This window comes from Priapulus caudatus, unplaced genomic scaffold (assembly GCF_000485595.1).
Source record: "Priapulus caudatus unplaced genomic scaffold, Priapulus_caudatus-5.0.1 Scaffold273, whole genome shotgun sequence".
In the NCBI taxonomy this organism is placed as follows: domain Eukaryota; kingdom Metazoa; phylum Priapulida; class Priapulimorpha; order Priapulimorphida; family Priapulidae; genus Priapulus; species Priapulus caudatus.
This window is the reverse complement of record NW_014577334.1, coordinates 88,557-105,419: the sequence shown is the minus strand read 5'-3', so window position 1 is coordinate 105,419 and position 16,863 is coordinate 88,557. Positions and strand designations below refer to the sequence as shown.

General features: G+C 39.3%; 3 protein-coding genes across 7 annotated transcripts in view; 2 read left to right on the top strand and 1 right to left on the bottom strand.

Moving 5' to 3' along the window:
- LOC106808396 (dynein heavy chain 8, axonemal-like) overlaps nucleotides 1-6,167 on the top strand; it is a 58,572-nt gene extending 52,405 nt beyond the window's left edge. The window contains exons 92-102 of the mRNA XM_014811106.1: nucleotides 131-333; nucleotides 549-622; nucleotides 918-1,070; nucleotides 1,529-1,684; nucleotides 2,064-2,282; nucleotides 2,534-2,694; nucleotides 2,923-3,079; nucleotides 3,576-3,728; nucleotides 4,604-4,793; nucleotides 4,910-5,031; nucleotides 5,395-6,167. Of these exons, the coding sequence (XP_014666592.1) occupies nucleotides 131-333; nucleotides 549-622; nucleotides 918-1,070; nucleotides 1,529-1,684; nucleotides 2,064-2,282; nucleotides 2,534-2,694; nucleotides 2,923-3,079; nucleotides 3,576-3,728; nucleotides 4,604-4,793; nucleotides 4,910-5,031; nucleotides 5,395-5,682 (1,876 nt within the window). The 3' untranslated portion in view covers nucleotides 5,683-6,167. The remainder of the gene's footprint in view (nucleotides 1-130; nucleotides 334-548; nucleotides 623-917; nucleotides 1,071-1,528; nucleotides 1,685-2,063; nucleotides 2,283-2,533; nucleotides 2,695-2,922; nucleotides 3,080-3,575; nucleotides 3,729-4,603; nucleotides 4,794-4,909; nucleotides 5,032-5,394) is intronic.
- Nucleotides 6,168-6,230: 63 nt separating this feature from the next.
- On the bottom strand, nucleotides 6,231-11,776 carry LOC106808405. The gene is made up of 8 exons (XM_014811120.1): nucleotides 11,723-11,776; nucleotides 11,463-11,573; nucleotides 9,978-10,103; nucleotides 9,531-9,688; nucleotides 9,097-9,237; nucleotides 8,336-8,500; nucleotides 7,735-7,961; nucleotides 6,231-7,454 (listed from the first exon to the last, which is right to left on the bottom strand). Exons 1-8 carry the CDS (start codon nucleotides 11,760-11,762, stop codon nucleotides 7,373-7,375), a joined length of 1,050 nt encoding a protein of 349 aa, XP_014666606.1. The 5' UTR covers nucleotides 11,763-11,776; the 3' UTR covers nucleotides 6,231-7,372.
- The window catches only part of LOC106808404 (coiled-coil domain-containing protein KIAA1407 homolog), a 12,372-nt gene continuing 6,269 nt past the window's right edge, over nucleotides 10,761-16,863 (top strand). For 2 of the 5 annotated variants that reach the window (XM_014811114.1, XM_014811117.1), the window contains exons 1-7: nucleotides 11,864-11,989; nucleotides 13,468-13,600; nucleotides 13,796-13,930; nucleotides 14,058-14,227; nucleotides 14,511-14,737; nucleotides 14,925-15,108; nucleotides 15,273-15,463. In XM_014811114.1, coding sequence (XP_014666600.1) covers nucleotides 11,933-11,989; nucleotides 13,468-13,600; nucleotides 13,796-13,930; nucleotides 14,058-14,227; nucleotides 14,511-14,737; nucleotides 14,925-15,108; nucleotides 15,273-15,463 — 1,097 coding nt within the window. In that variant the 5' untranslated portion in view covers nucleotides 11,864-11,932. Of the gene's footprint in view, nucleotides 10,788-11,863; nucleotides 11,990-13,467; nucleotides 13,601-13,795; nucleotides 13,931-14,057; nucleotides 14,228-14,510; nucleotides 14,738-14,924; nucleotides 15,109-15,272; nucleotides 15,464-16,348; nucleotides 16,563-16,863 lie in introns of those variants that run through there. The other 3 variants (XM_014811115.1, XM_014811118.1, XM_014811119.1) reach the window with 3 other exon arrangements.

Sequence of the window (16,863 nt, the reverse complement as noted above, 5' to 3'; positions counted from 1 at the left end):
TCATAATGTCTTTGCTATTATGCATTGTGAGGCCCTCTCATTATGTCTAAACGCGAGATGTCAAGCTGCCTCTTGCATGTTATATTGGTGTTATTATAACTCAACTGTGGGCACGTGTGTTTGTTTGCAGATCGTGGTGCCCCGATAGAACTATGGCACAGGCACGCAAGTACATCGGAGACTCACTCGGTGCCAAATACGCAGATTCAGTCATCTTGAATCTGGAGATGACATGGGCTGAGAGTGATCCTCATGTGCCACTAATCTGCTTCTTATCCATGGGCTCTGACCCAACTAGCCAGATAGAAGGCCTTGCGAAGAAACTCCATGTTGGTGCGTTTATTTAACGGTATTCCTGTCTCTTGATAGTGGTTGCATGTTGTATATATCGGAAGCCCTAAAATACTACAACCTCTTGGTTTTTAACGTGGTATGTTAGCTGCATCATTCGTGTGAGTTGCACATGTACAGTCATTCGTAATCTCTATACCTCTGTTTTGCCATCACATTTTGTTTGTATATATGTGAAATGTGTGTTTTTCCCCTAGACTGCCGAGCCATTTCCATGGGTCAGGGACAAGAGGTCCATGCTAGGCGATTACTCAGCCAATCTATGCAAGCTGTAAGTACTTTGTATACGCCTATTAGGAAATTAGTAACTCTTTGCTCTCAGTTTTTAAAATTGTGAACGATAAGCGATCATATCAGCACATTGCACAGTCGGTTTGTTGATTGTGAAGTTGTTCTATCTTACTTCAATTAAAGAATGCAGCTACCAATGTTTTCCTAGTGGGTGTTATCATGATGTGAACACCCGACACATTGACAGAAGCAATACTAGGTGCACCCAGCATCCTTGTTACATTAGCCGCACTGTAAGTGCCACTACCATAACAATTTGGTTGCTTCATTCACAGGGTGGTTGGGTTCTGCTGCAAAACTGTCATCTTGGTCTGGATTTCATGGACGAGCTGCTGGAGACAGTAATTTCTGCCGAGTCTCCCTCTGAGTCATTCAGAGTTTGGATCACCACTGATGTTAGCCCACAGTTCCCTATCAGCTTGTTGCAGGTTAGTTCTGCTATCAGGTTTAATGCTTGGTTACTGGTAAGCCTACTTGATTGCATTTCAATGAGTACGAAGCCGAGTTAAACGTAGGTTATGAGTGTAAAGAAGCTGCTATCAGGCTAAATACTAGGCTACTGGTAAGCTTACTTGATTACATTTCAGAGAGTACACAGCCGAGTTAAACGTAGGTTATGAGTGTAACGAATCATTTTGTGTAACAGACACAGAAGGCTATCGAAGTACTATTGATTTTAATTGCATTTGAGCCACAGTCAATGTAATTGGTCGGCTGTTTTCTTGCTGTTTGTTATCACACAACAACTAATTACGTAATACAATGTACATGAGCCCATGACAGTACAACATGTTGATAACTACATGTAAAGGATAGCCTTTCTATATGGTAAACTGTTCTCCTATGTTTTATGTCTCTTAATCACATTCACGTTTGCACGTTTTAGGCATCCATCAAGTTCACCAACGAGCCACCGCAGGGTATCAAAGCTGGCCTGAAGAGAACGTATAGCGGCATTAGTCAGGATCAGCTGGACGTTAGCAATCTAGCGCAGTGGAAACCCTTGCTTTACGCTGTGTCGTTCCTGCACACTGTCGTACAGGTAATACTTACCGTGACTCTATGCCGGAGCTCGGTGTGCTGTCCTGGCTATGCCCGGGCGGTGTACTATCTGGCTTTAGTGCAGTATCGCTCTTCTTTAAGCTACATTCACAATTAGGCTACGTGGGTCGATAGTGATGCTATACATTATATACATGTGTTAAATTTAATCAGAATTGCAGGCGCAAATTTTCTGTTCATCTGCTGTGTTATAGCCTATAACAGCACAAATTTGCGGTGATCGTTATGCCGGAGTAATCATTAAAAAGTCCACTAATAGGTGAGACTCAATTTGTCTACACTTACGCAGATTGACGACTCATTCGTGACATAATCAATTTAACATCATCCTGACTGATGCATCTAATGTTTCCGAACAGGAGCGGCGTAAGTTTGGGCCTCTTGGCTGGAACATACCGTACGAGTTCAACAGCTCCGACTGGATCTCCAGTGTGCAGTTTGTGCAGAATCACCTTGATGACCTCGACCCTAAAAAGGGCGTGTCATGGCCGACAGTGCGCTACATGCTGGGGGAGGTGCAGTATGGTGGCCGCGTGACCGACGATTACGACAAGACACTGCTCAACACCTTTGCGAGGGTATGGCATTTACTCGTAATTGTTAAACCTGAAAAATTGTATTCCTTTGCATGGCCGTATTTTCTATTTATTCGTGATATTGTATTCCATTGCATAATCAATTCATCATATGTGTCGAAGGTAAAGATGTACAGTACGCGAAACCTTATTGTTTAAGAAGCAAATGAGTTTTAGCATTTATTTTTATTTTATCCTAACCAGATGAAGTTGGTTTCCTTGTTTATGATGGTGGATGGTTACGTTTGTTGTAGGTGTGGTTTGGTGATCACATGTTCCAAGATGCGTTCACCTTCTATACGGGTTATAAGATCCCAAGGGTAAAGTCAATGGAGCAGCACATGCAGGCAATAGAGGAGCTGCCTCTAGTAGACTCCCCGCAAGCCTTTGGGCTGCATTCGAACGCAGACATCACGTACGTACTGTGTGCTATATGTGTGTGTATCTGCATGCGTGCGTGCGTGTAGATGGATGGGTGGATGGATGGATGCATGCGTGCGTGCGTGCATGTAGATGGATGGATGGGTGGATGGATGGAGGGATAGGTGGTTGGTTGGATAGATGAGTGGATGGATGGATGCGTCGATAGGTGGATGGATACACAGATAGATAGATATAGATGCTTGTGTGTGTGTGTGTGTAGGTACCAGAGCAATACAGCATCAGAAGTCTTAGACACTATCATGAACATTCAGCCGAAGGACAGTGGGGGTGGCAGCGGAGAGACTCGTGAGAGTGTCGTCTACAAGATGGCCAATGACATGTTAGAAAAACTACCACCTGACTATATTCCCCACGAGGTTTGTGTTAATATACTCCTCTGATGCTCTACTGCGATGTCATTAGAAATATTTAAAAGCGGCAGCATCAAAATGCTATCCATGGCTAAGATTCTATATGTGACTGTTTGCATACATGTGCAAACATTGAACAATTCTTGCTCAATTTTTAACCAGTTGATAACAAATTGGATAATATACTGTGCAATTATTATTGTTTCTTTGAATTCTTTCACTACATTTATAATACTACGCGTTTTCCTACCAACCTTCTTGTACATTCCCAGATTGCATATGGTAATTTCCAAAAAGATGCGCGTATTAGTTCTTAAAGACAGATGTTTTTCCACCATTAGTGTAGACTAAAAATTTAAAATTCCTTTGAGCTACCAGAAGCTTTCTTGTGTTCAAAGTCGGTTGCAATTCTAGTGGTTCAAGAAGAAAACGCAGGCCCAGCGTAATAAAGCCGTGTAGTAGCGTTAGCGATGCGCGGTTCATCGTTTCCCGTCGCACGCAGGTGAAAGCCAAGCTGCAGAAGATGGGCGCCTACAACTCGATGAACATCTTCCTGCGTCAGGAGATCGACCGCATGCAGCGAGTCATCACGACCGTGAGAAACACCCTCACCGACCTCAAACTCGCCATCGAGGGCACCATCATCATGAGCGAGGTGAGTGCCACCTACCGCTGCATCGTCGCCATTTATTGCCGAAGAGTGATATGCATTCCTGCATTCAGAGTGAAATCTGGCGAGGGGGGAACCTTCACTGCGTGGGGTGGCAGAGATGTGTAACACTGGTGTCTGCAATGATGCTGATAGGGTCTATGTCTCCCTGGGTACTGCCGGAACGTACCCTGGTAACTATCTGATATGGTTAGGGTTAGGGAGTAGGCGTAGGCGTAGGTGACATATATGTACCTGAGGTAACTATCTGATATGGTTAGGGTTAGGGAGTAGGCGTAGGCGACTCCCTAGACTCGTTAGTGGAGTAGGTGAGGTACGGTCCGGCATATTACATAGTACCAGGGTACGTTCCGGCAGTACCCAGGGAGACATAGACCCTGGCAGCTGCAATGACGTGTAGCCTCATGATCAATAGAGCATTTCGTATCATGCCTAAGCAACTTACTACGATGGTGAAAGAATCTGTTCTGAGATTTTTGGTGGTAATGCTATATGCAATGCTCGTTGTACACATTTATTATTGATCTACTCCTGATATGATATTCACTGTGAGTGAAGTCCATGTGTTACACATACTACTGGTTTCAAAATTTGAGTTTATAAGTCGATTGTTTGCATACCAATTGATTAGAGCTTGACCTTGTTTGTGGGTTGCGTCCGTAAATGGTAAAAAATATATCATCGATCCTTGTTCATAAGCCTGGATGTTTATAACTTGCATGTTTGTAAACATTCCACCTGACTACCCCGTACACTGCCGTAGGTGATTTTATGGCTGTATTGTGTAGAATTTTACCCGAAAAACAAAAATGCTCAAAACATGTCGTTTACTCACGTATACCATGGCATCTTGCGTGTAGAACTTGCGCGACGCTCTGGACAACATGTTCGACGCGAGAGTGCCGGGACTGTGGAGGAAGATATCCTGGCAGTCTTCGACGCTAGGATTCTGGTTCACCGAACTCGTCGAAAAGAACGCGCAGTTCTCGTCGTGGATCTACGACGGGCGACCCAACGTGTTCTGGATGACAGGCTTCTTCAACCCACAAGGTATTGCCGACATTTAGCACGTTAATCACACGATCGAATGTCCACCGAAGATGTAACTGTTGCTCGAAGGATAGTTGTAGAACTTGCGGCTGACTGTAATACACTCTTACCTGCAGGCTTCCTGACTGCGATGAGGCAGGAGGTCACACGTGCACATAAGGGTTGGGCATTGGACTCGGTCACACTTCACAACGACGTCCTGAAGCAGAACAAAGAGGACATTACATCACCGCCTCAGGTATGCTCACTATTACCAGTGTGTGATAGATTCATCGTTACAGGGTGGCAACACTCACGTGCCTGACTTGTTAAAATATTGTGTGTTAAATGCAATTTCGATGAAATTACTTTTTGGGATAGTTTGATATCCTACTGTCAATAATCTACTGCAAGTTTCTGTTACTTTCTACTGAGTTCATTTGACAGATTGTGGTAACTTTTCAGCTGCATTTGGGGGATTTCATTCCGCATTACTTACCATTGCCCGCAGAGATTAAAACACCATGCGTCTATTTCCCATGCTCCTCGCTCACCCTTCGTACGATCCGTCACTGGCAACTAATCGTAGCCGCAGCCATTATACTTACAATTTCCTCCACAGGAGGGCGTCTACATCCACGGCCTGTTTCTGGACGGGGCCGGCTGGGACCGGCGTAACTGTCGGCTGACCGAGGCGACGGCGAAGGTGCTCTTCACGAGCCTGCCCGTCATCCACGTGTACGCCATCAACTCGATCGCGCCCAAGGACCCGAAGCTGTACCAGTGTCCCGTCTACAAGAAGCCGCAGCGCACCGACCTCACGTTCATCACGCCCGTGTGGCTGAAGACGGTGCAGAATCCCGACCACTGGACGCTGCGCGGCGTCGCACTGCTCTGCGACATCAAGTAGACTCGCGATGCCGAGGAACGGGGAGTGGTAGGGGAAGCCATGTCGAGATTCCCACAGCTCCATTGCCTGTGTGACATCAAGTAGACGTGCAATGCCAGGAAACGGGTGGTAGGGGGAGCCATGGTTGAGATCTGGTAGCAAGGATTCTTCTGCTGTGTTATTCTTGTAGCAGTTTTGCTATTTTTGTGGGATTTGATGGCACACCGTTTACCTTCCATCTGGATTCCAATGTTTTGTCTTTGTCCTGTACATGTGTAAACTGTTTGAGTAATTATCTGGGAGTCTAAAGTATTTTTTTACAATCTGCGGAAAGTGACATTTTAAAAATGTTAAAAGTTTTTTATAAGTCTGCCTGTCATTTTCTGAAACGGTTTGGTGATTTTTATGAGCAAAAAAAACATTCAAATCGTAGAATTTATTGTACAGCTTTTCGCACAAATGTTAGTAATTGTAAAACGAAATATAATTTCAATCCATGAATCAAAGTATTTTTCATTGTTTGCTGTGGAAATTTTCCATGAATTGCCATAATTAGACACTGAACATGGTTTATAGAACACAAAACTTTATTTACAATTTTGAACTATAAATGTACAACTTTTGGCACAAACGTTAACCGTTATCACCGATAAAATACACTAGCTAACTTTAAACACACAACGGTTTCTAAACAAGACACTTGCTGATAAGGTACAGCAACAATACCTTTGGTAAATGTACATTGCTTATTTCATTGTTTGTCCCGCAAGGGTCAAGTTACTGCAAATATTATTAATGTTATAGTAAAATTCTAATTTATATTAACAAACTACTCATACAGAGTTTATACACATACGTTGTCAGCTCGCACACATTTTAAAACTCCCATGGAAATGCATCATTCAAGGTTAAAAAATTGTAAGCTTTACTAATAGTTATCAAGTCTAAAAATACCGAATATCTTTTGCTTTTAAGTACCCTGCAAATAATATTTGGAACGTACTATGGTGAGATCAGGTAGAGAATATTGTTAATAACTGAGGTGTAATTTTAACAGCAAATTGAGCAGTGATTTTCAGTAGAAGTAAAATGCATTTAACAATAATGACTATTCACGGTCGAGAAGTACAATAACTGGAATTGTCTAATTAACCATGATGCTAATTCAACACATGGCTAATTGCAATTTGTTAATTAATACGTGCTACCACTTTACACGCAACAAACGTATCACACACGGATTTTTACAAAAATATTTAAATATTAAAATTATGGTTGCTTTAATTCTGTTAAGATATACTTCCATCATCTAGTAAGAAATGAGCATAGTACAAAAACAGAAAAGGCCATTGACCATTTAAGACTAACAATTCAATTATCAACAATTAAAAACTAGTTTGTAATTTAAATCTACAATAACCTACATTACATTATCTGCAAAAATTACAAAACCCTCACTTGTTGCACATACGTACAATCAAATTAACTAACAAGAATATAAATCCTTCAAATTAAACTCAATTAACACAGGTCTGTGGACATTCTATCAACACAGCAAATAGAGGTTGTCCGCAGAGCTTCCCTTGTCTACAATTTTAATTGCAAAACTTCATGTAACATCACGTTTTTAAGCAGTTCATTTACGGGTATCCTAGGTTTTACAGGTGACTTACGTTGAGCTGCTAGAATTGACTATGGGTACTCCTGCCACTCAGGGTAGGGTATCAAGGATGGCATTTATCTTTCTGATGCACGGCTCAATCTCGCCGCACATCTCATTCGACCAGACAATCCTGTAATCAAGCAGTAATATTTTAGTAAATTTAAATTTAATAAAATTTTAAAAATAAATTTATATTAAATTTCATTAATTATAATAACAAGAAGTCAAGCAAAATTATCTACTGTCAATGTGCATATCGACTGCATGTGCGCCACTAATTCTATGCCTCCACTATACTACACTGGTGCACAGCATGACCATTTCCACCATTACACTGGAAGTTTGGAAACCCTAATGACTACACTCAAAAGCTTATCTATAGCAGGGTTATTATTCATGGCGACACTTACTGCTCCCTGATGTCTCTGTATTGTTCCTTTTCCAGAACAGCATTTTTTAGGACGTACATGCACTGCACAGCTAGGCCCCTGTAACAGGACAGCTTGCATTTATTATGCGCATGATCCTCCCACTGTGGTAGCTGCCCAGTGTAGGTCCACGCCATGAACACGTACTCTAGTGCTGCAAGCCAGCTTTCAGCCTTCAGAAGCACCCGACCCTGTTCCAAGCATGTTTTCTGTAAGCAAATGAAATGCATTTAATGACAAGATATCTTGGATTATATTAGCACTTGTAAGGCAAGCTACCAGGTTTTCAATCACAATTATTAACTACAATTAAGCACATATATTAGACTGCACACCAATGTAACTAGATAGGTGTAGCTGCAAATTGTAGGAAAATAACGAAAAATAATCACAAGAAATTTAAAGTTAGAGGATATAAAAAATAGCTAGATAGATTTAGACAGAAAGTCGGAAGTAAGCGATTCTAAGAGTTTTATACTATTAACGTTGAAACGAAAATTATAAATAACTACAACTATAACATTAAAATGCAGAGGAAATCTATCGCTTCATGTTTGGTGCATAATAACATGGGACAACAAACCTTGAATGCAACAAGGTGAGTGGAAACCCTCTTGTAACAGTAAGAATCCCTGCGTGATGAGCCAAACCTCACAGATGGAAAGGACCGATAAACATTATGCTTAAGCTGAGAAAGCTGCTCCTCTAGTGGATGTAGATCTGGGTTTGGAAGAATGTCGCTCAACTCCTGTCAAAGGAGACAACACGTTACTCATTACTCTGCTAAAAAATAACACCAATTTAAAACAAATACACTGCGGAAAAGTTGCAACTAGCAATGCTTACTGGCCGATTCATAGCCTTCTCCAGATACACACAAGCATACATTTAGATCGTACAGGATTTCCCGCGTGTTTCGCGGGTGGCAGCTAATCTTGGATGGACTGCTAACTAGTGATGTGCCGATGATCGATTATAATCGAAACTCAGTCGTTTGCAGCAACCACTTAAGCGCTCAATTATGAAAATAAATAATCGATAATCAAAACAATTTTTTTTTAACAATGTGCAAACATTGATGAAATGACTCTTTATTTTTTTTTTTTTTTTATTTATTTTACAGCTCAAATCTAACCTACACCAAACACAAACAAGTATAATACTGTTACATAGCTTTTAGAATATTGTACCATAAAAATACTGTATTATATGATATATGATATATTTCAATATCTGGTAGCCGCGATCAATAACATTCAACCGATTATCTTCGATCATCGATCGGTTGGGTGAAACCGATGATCGATGATGAAATTCCAATCGATTCCCATCACTACTGCTAACCTTCTCGAGATCTGGATGGTGCTCCAGAAGCTGCTCGATGGTATCGACTAGCTGTGAGTGACTGAGGCCCTGCAGTTGTGTTAGCAGCGGGATGTGATGCTGCGGCCTGTGTAGTCTCAGCTTCTTCGGTTCGGAAAAGCTCTGCAAGTGCACCGATCATTGGGTTAATGAGGTATGACTGTACAGCACAACAGGACTAAATTAAATGGCTGCCTTACACAGAACAACAATGAGAAGAATGACTGCAACTAGTAAACACAGAAGGCAGTGTAACTATATATATATATATATATATATAACTATATATATCTTGCAATGCTGATATGCAGACTCAAAGGGTCATCCTAAGATTCTACTACGATTAGTTACCAATAGTATCAAACATTATAAAACACTAAAAGTATAAAAGTATACTCCAGTATAAAAGCACTAACCCTGTTCAGCAGCGGGAATGGACTACTAGTCCTGGGTGGCTCAAACCTATAGTCACCATCTGTCGAGGAACTGGGCGAAAGCTGCAAGCGTTTTCTTGAAGCCGTAGATTCTTTAGGAGTCTTTGGTGGAGTATTGAACAGGCCGAGTACTTCTTGCTCTGCAACACGTTTTACAGCTGCACACTCTATACAAGTTCTATGTTCATCCTATGAATTAAAAATGCTCAACTGCTCTTTGTGTCACTATTGTGTAATATTAATGAACAGTTTGAACACCAAATGAATGTTTCCACTCTCTTAATTCCTACTACAGTGAAACCTCGATTATCCGAACGAGACGGGTGGGGAGTATTTTGCTCGAATAACTGATCTGATCGTATTACCGTTAAATACTCACGAGACCTTGAAATCTTGTTCGGATAACTGAGGTTTGACTGTATTCCTTACCCAGATCATTTAAATCTCCCGGCTCGCTGCCTCCGACTGGATTGTGTCTTCTACAGATGATCACATGTTCGTCAGGTGACAGAGGCACAAAGGTAGGGCAAGGTCTACCTGAAGCTTGGCCAGGCCCTATAAGCAAACAAAATATCAAATGACGTTTGTATTCGATGCAATATTAGTCTTTCTGGAGTTCTACAGTTAGGCAGTCACATATCCTTATGGTAGTTACTAAATACTAAGTATCTAGCTCATTCTTGTCATAGTACCCATTTTTGTCTGGACATGTCACCTGATCACCACATTGGGAAGCAACTTTTGTTCTTAAAATCCTGTTTCATTGGGCTCCTGTCATTATCATAATGTGTAGACAAACCAGGTTAATTTCCAAGCAGTTGACAATAGGTGCACATGTGTGACATCATGTGGAACCAGCAACACTGATGAGATGTCATGATGCAGCTAATGGTGACAATTGCTAAGCCGTCTTAGTCTACTGAATGAGTGCTTAACACCTCATGTATGTTCATTCTTTTCAGATTTACACCCCTCTAAGTTCACTACCACCAGCTGACTGCACCTATGGTGAGAGGTTACATTAGGAGGCATGGGAAAACATGGGACAATTTCTGGCTGAACAATGCAGGGTTATGACAGTCTAATTAGACCTTTGCATGCATCTATGATCATCTATACAAAAACAAAACTACAGTACAGGGTACGGGGGTAGTGTGGGGGTCAGTCAACCATGTGACCAGTGTGTGGGTCTGCGTACCTACGTTAAAAAATTCCAAAAAGCAATGTTTAGTGTAAAGGGTAGGTATAGGTTTAGAGTAAATATAGGTACTTGTTATGGGATATTTGAACTATACATGTACTGTATCAGCAATTAATGGGACAATAATTGTGTAATAACACATTTGTTCTAAAACGAAGCGCATGGTATATTGGTAGTACATTCTGTTATAATAGCAATTAACACACATAGATTACTAGAAAGAGTGTAGTGGAAGTCTGCCTGGGCACTGTAGGTGACAGCTGGCACTAGGACAGGGGGTAATTAATTTAACTTAGACCTGCAGTGGTTGAAGAGGATCGAGAGATGTAGTGTAGAAACAGCAAGCCACTTCCATCTTTCTCCTGACCCAACCATTTTGTAGCGATGAGACTGCTTTGTTTTAATACTTGTAATTGTATTTTAATGATATAGTAATACAAATACTACAGAACAAACGGTTTTTCCAGAGACTTGACTATTTTGTAATATTAGTTCTTTCAGTTTATGTGTTTTAATACGAACGTGACAATATTGCCCTTCTGACAATGCAGCCCGCGATCTCGATTTATGGCGCTAAGAAATAATGCTACCGGCCGTTGCTATTATTTATATTTGGCAGAGTAATAAGTTATTATTTATATAACTATCATTTACAAAGTACAGTTACAACTCTTCGTAACCGATTGCGTAAAAATTACAAACTAATAACTTACCAGTAGTTCGCTGCTGTCCAGCAAAAGGTGGGGCACGACCGAGGTTCTGAACAGACTGTGCATTTCCAAAAACTTGTCTCGGTGTAGTAGTGTTCATGTTTCCTGTAATATCTAAAGAAAAACTTTATAAACCTTTAAGAAAAATCACCAGAATGTCAAGCAACTATTCACGGACGTGATGACATAAACATATTTAGTCCGAGTTACACAGAAATAATGTTATTAACATGAATAAGAGACGAATCTTTGATCAACCTTACATGACATTCGGTACCATTCAATGGAATTTGGCGCGACCATAGGTGGCGATACGGCAGTAGCGGTTGGACGAAAAGGAAAAAGAATGACCAATGAACACTGCTCTAACGTATCGACGAATCAAATCCCTTGGTCTATATATAAACAACATGGCGATGCAGTAGTGTAAAAGTTTATATTTTCGTAACATTTTATTACATTTTTGCACTAAAATGAATAACACAGAGGAAAGGAAAAATCGTAAGGCTACAAAAGCGTCACATGTATCCGTAAGTGTAAATAATGTGTTTTAACGAAAGTGATAATTTCCAAATAAACATGGAACAGTGAGATTGTTCAGTTTGTTGTGTTGTGTCACTGTGCCAGAAGTCTGCGCGACAGCGAACAAACTGGTTTAAATACGTAAGTTACGACAGTAACATCGTATGGATTATTTTTCAGATTCCAAGCGACTATATCGAAGACAAAACGCGTCATAGGTTATCTAATCTACACGTCAACAATGCAAACTGTAGTAGAAATAGTTTCAATTCCGCAAATAAACACTACAAGTACAGGGAAGAAATCAATAAAAATTCAAATTCAAATTCAAATAAAGTTTATTGCACGGATAATCGCAGATCATACAGGCAAATATGCTACAAACTACAATAAAACAAATTCTTAGGCTAATAAAAACATCATAATACATGATAATATATGTTTTTGTTATTTAACATAATACATTCATATCATATATATAATATATATATTTATATATAATATATATTATATATTATATAATACATATATATCAGTATCAGTACAAGGACTCGGGGTATCACTGGTTACCATGTTCATCCTTATGATACTATTTATATATAATTAAGTTATGACTTCCAGAACGGCTTCGCGTCCGTATTATTTTGCAACATTTTCACATTTTTTTAATGTCTTTTTGTATAGAATTTTAATTTAAGTTAAAAATACTGTTATGGTTACAACAGTTTTGTTTTCTGTTGTATCAAAGCATATATAAGATGTACTGAAATCTGGACGTTTTCATGCACAGCATATATTATCAAGAGTAAATAACCACAAATTGCGATAATTTATTACTGATACTATATTTACAGTAACAAAATTGAGCGCTCAATTTTAACAATAACTAATCATATTTGTTAATAATATTAATAAGATTTAATATTTACAATCATATTAATAAAAGGATAATACTATATCTCTGGTCATCAGGCAAATCATGTGTGTACCGTATTGTCACACGAGGAATGGGCGAATATCAGATGCTGGGGCTTTTATAGAGACACACAGAGTCTATAATTTATCTGCTCTCAGTTTGGTCCAATATTCCCACCCACTGCTGATTGACAGATTTTTTGTATGTTGTTTTAAGGCCAGCTCACAGCACATATTGATGTATTCAGGTGCATATGTTGCTTGTGCGCACAGGAATAAATGGTTTTTATATATGCATTACACAGACAGAAATTACATGTATACATGTACTTGAAGCACTTGTAAGTGCCAGATTAAGAGTGCCTGGGAGCACCAAAATTCCAGATTGTGGTTCTCCAGTTAATATTGGCTGGATCAACTGCATGAATAACGTGTGAAACCTTACTTGCATGTGGTCATCTGGACAAATAAGGCTTCATGAGTTATGTGTTTGGGAGTCCGAGGCTGGATGAATGTGTAATTTGTTCGTTAATAACACTGCTAACTGCGAATGCCTGTTACCTGTTTTTAGAGTAGCCGAGAGTCCAGCGTAGATATACAGCGGTGGATAAAAGACGTACATAAATATTCGAATGGCAGGGAAGACATGTTTAGTGCAAGCGGTGATATTAATGAGAAGTTAGAAGATGCTAGCCATGCAGAAGGTATACTAATTACATATATACTAACTACAGTATGGACACTAGAGTTTTCTGTGTTATGATGAAGTTGGTTAATTGTATTTTCATAATTAATATAAGATTCTGCGTGTATGCATGCACACAGGCACTCACGCATACACACATAAGTATTAGTGCTATTATAACCATAATATGCATGGCAAACACTTTTTGCCATAGCGCAAGTAATTGTGAACACCTGGCTCAGAGAAAAACTGTATGATGAGATAACAGATGACACTGGAGACCATTCTGTACCATTCCCACAGTGGCAGTGTCCTCATCAAGACAAAGATATAAGTACTGATAGCAAAGGTTTGAAAATTATTGATAGTTACATAATTGTATACTTGCACACAGAGGTCGTAGAAATACTTATTTAAACAAAAACAGGTAAAACGTCTGAGGGATTGATGTTATTCTTTGAAAATTTCTATTTTAGATCTATACCATGAGATTCAGGAGAGAGATGATTCTGTTGCTGTTGCTTCTATTTTGAACTCTATGCGTTCAACCCCAATCGCCATAGAGAAGCAATCCACGTGGTTTAGACAATATGAAACAAAGAATGTCACTGATCCTAAAACCACAATGGAAATGAGACATAAGCAGGTAATAAACTCTATGGGTATTTCTTTGTATTTTTTGTATTTATATTTTTTTATTACACCAGTGGTTTTATGAATATATAAAAATATTTTGTTAATTGTAAGTCCTATGTCTTATTAAACAAGCTATATATGTGCATTTCCCCGGCATGTGTATTATCTGAATACTTTCTATTATATAACAAGCTTTCAACCTATTCACACACAATATGAAAACACCAAACATACATTACCACATAGGTTTATTCTTGTGTAACTTGGTCTGCTGATAATATTTCTTTGCAAAGGTGAGGGAAAACCGTCAGCACATGGAAAAAGAGAAATGGCAAAAGCAGAAGGAGAAGCTTGCTAGAAAAGCAGCTGTTTTGGAGGCCAAGGAATTGTTGAAGAAGGAGGAGCATGAGCGGAGACAAAAAGAAAAACAAGAGGAGATGGAACTTCAGAAAGAAATGGCAACATTACGAAGGGAGATGCAAATGAGGAGAGAAGCAGAAGATAACCTTAAAAAACTTAGGTGAATTACTGTCATGGCATCATGTAATGTAAACGTTCCCTTATCTTTTGAAGCTATAGATTAATTAATGCAGCAACTATTAATTGATTAGTATAACATATTAATATTGAACGTATTACTGAATGAAGTATTAACTTCAATTGATTACATCAATTATTTTACTGTCTTTACCTATTATTTGGCCCAGACAGAAGAAACGAGAGGAACGCGTAAGGAAAAGCATTGATGCTACCGTTGGTGCTGGCAGATGTGCAGTTGCTGATGTACGGCATGATGTATCTGTTCCCGAACCAGCCTCTGCTCTCAAGCTGAAAAATGAATCTCAAATCATCGAGAGACTAGCTGTTATTGAAGTCAAACGAAATCTACAGGTATTTTTGTGCATTACTGCAGTTGCATCATGAAAATTCATTGCCTAAGCAGGAACTGATGTGAACCCCTTTAAATTGGAATTAGCTATTGACAATATCCATAAATTCCTGATAATAACAAATAATTGATTGATTGATGATTGATTGGTATTCCATTATTTCAGTCCAAACGTAGAGTGTTCGCAGCCTGGTATAGCTTGCTACTGCAGAAGCGTGCACAGATGGGGCAGGTGCGAGCACTGGCAGAGTGGAAGTGCGTGCTGAGGGCATGGAATTCATGGAGGGCTTACATACGTAGCATTCATCTCAAGCAGGAAGCTATTCTGCTCGAGGCACAGGCGAGGGCTGAACATAGGTAATAACACCTAATCTGCACATATTTCATACACATGTCAGTATATATATATAGCTAGTGATGTCCCGATGATTGATTATAATCGAAAATCGATCGATTAGTCTCAAATTCAAAAATCGATTATGAAAACAAATAATCAATTATCAGAAATAAAAAAATAAAAAAATATTAAATAAAAAATAATTAATTAAATAAAAAATTACTAAATCGCAACATGGACATGTATTGGTAGCGAAGTAGAAGTGCATCATCTATCTATCCATCCACCTATCTATCCATCTATCTATCCATCTATCTATCTGTCCATCTATCTATCTATCTATCTATCTATCTATCTATCTATCTATCTGTCTATCTATCTATTGATCAAGCGATCGTTCTATCTATCTATCTATTTATCTATTTATCTATCTATTTATCTATCTATCTATCTATCTATCTATCTACTTATCTATCTATCTATTTATTTATTTATTTATCTATTGTATCTTTAGTAACCGTAAAGCAAGTCAGTGCAAGCTGAATTCTGTTTGGACTGTTTTAACTTGAATCCTGTTGCTGCAGGTGCCCGTTTATTTAATGCTGCTGCAGGGTCCCGTTTTTTTTGGTTTTTTTTTCGTGTTTTTTTTTTGGCTTAGATGACCTCGGAGGTCAAATCCAATGTGCCCATGACATTCATCATCAAAATTTACCCCTACTGAACGTCCTTGGACATTTCTAGAGTGCTCCATATTGATTTGCATTGCGAACAGACATACATTTACAAATATGTATTAGATATATCGATCATGTGTTGTAATGTTAATAGTATAAGAAAAGTCATTTCAGCACGTAGTAACCAAGATGACAACACATCAATTCTTCTGCACCTTGTCTGTCGTGCAGGAAGATGTTGCTGGCAGTTCAACACCATAGACACGCAACACAACGGAAGTATTTCCTCATATGGCGTCTAGTGATACAGCGTCAGATTGAGTATAATAATCAGCAAGTTGTTGCCTTGGAAACTAGGAACAAAATGGATGCTTTTCTTGGAGCAATTGCATCTGGAACGTTGTCTGGGACAAGTGGGGAAAACAAATCGTCACCAGGAAAATTGGTATGTATCTCACTGTTTTCTGGTCATCGTGTAGCTGGATATTCGTAGCTAATATTGATTTCAATTTACTGATATAAATTTTCAAAATAATGTCTATAATTTAAACAGGTTCTTTATTTATTGTATCCCCCGAACGAAGTTCGTGGGGATACTATGGATTTGGCATCGTCGCGCCGCCGCCGCCGCCGTCGCCGCCGTAGAGATTTCCTTGTGAACGCTCTACCGGCTGCAGTTCTTCTCGGATCATCTTCAAATTTCTAATGAAGGTGACGTTATCGTAAAAGCGAAGACTACCTATTTG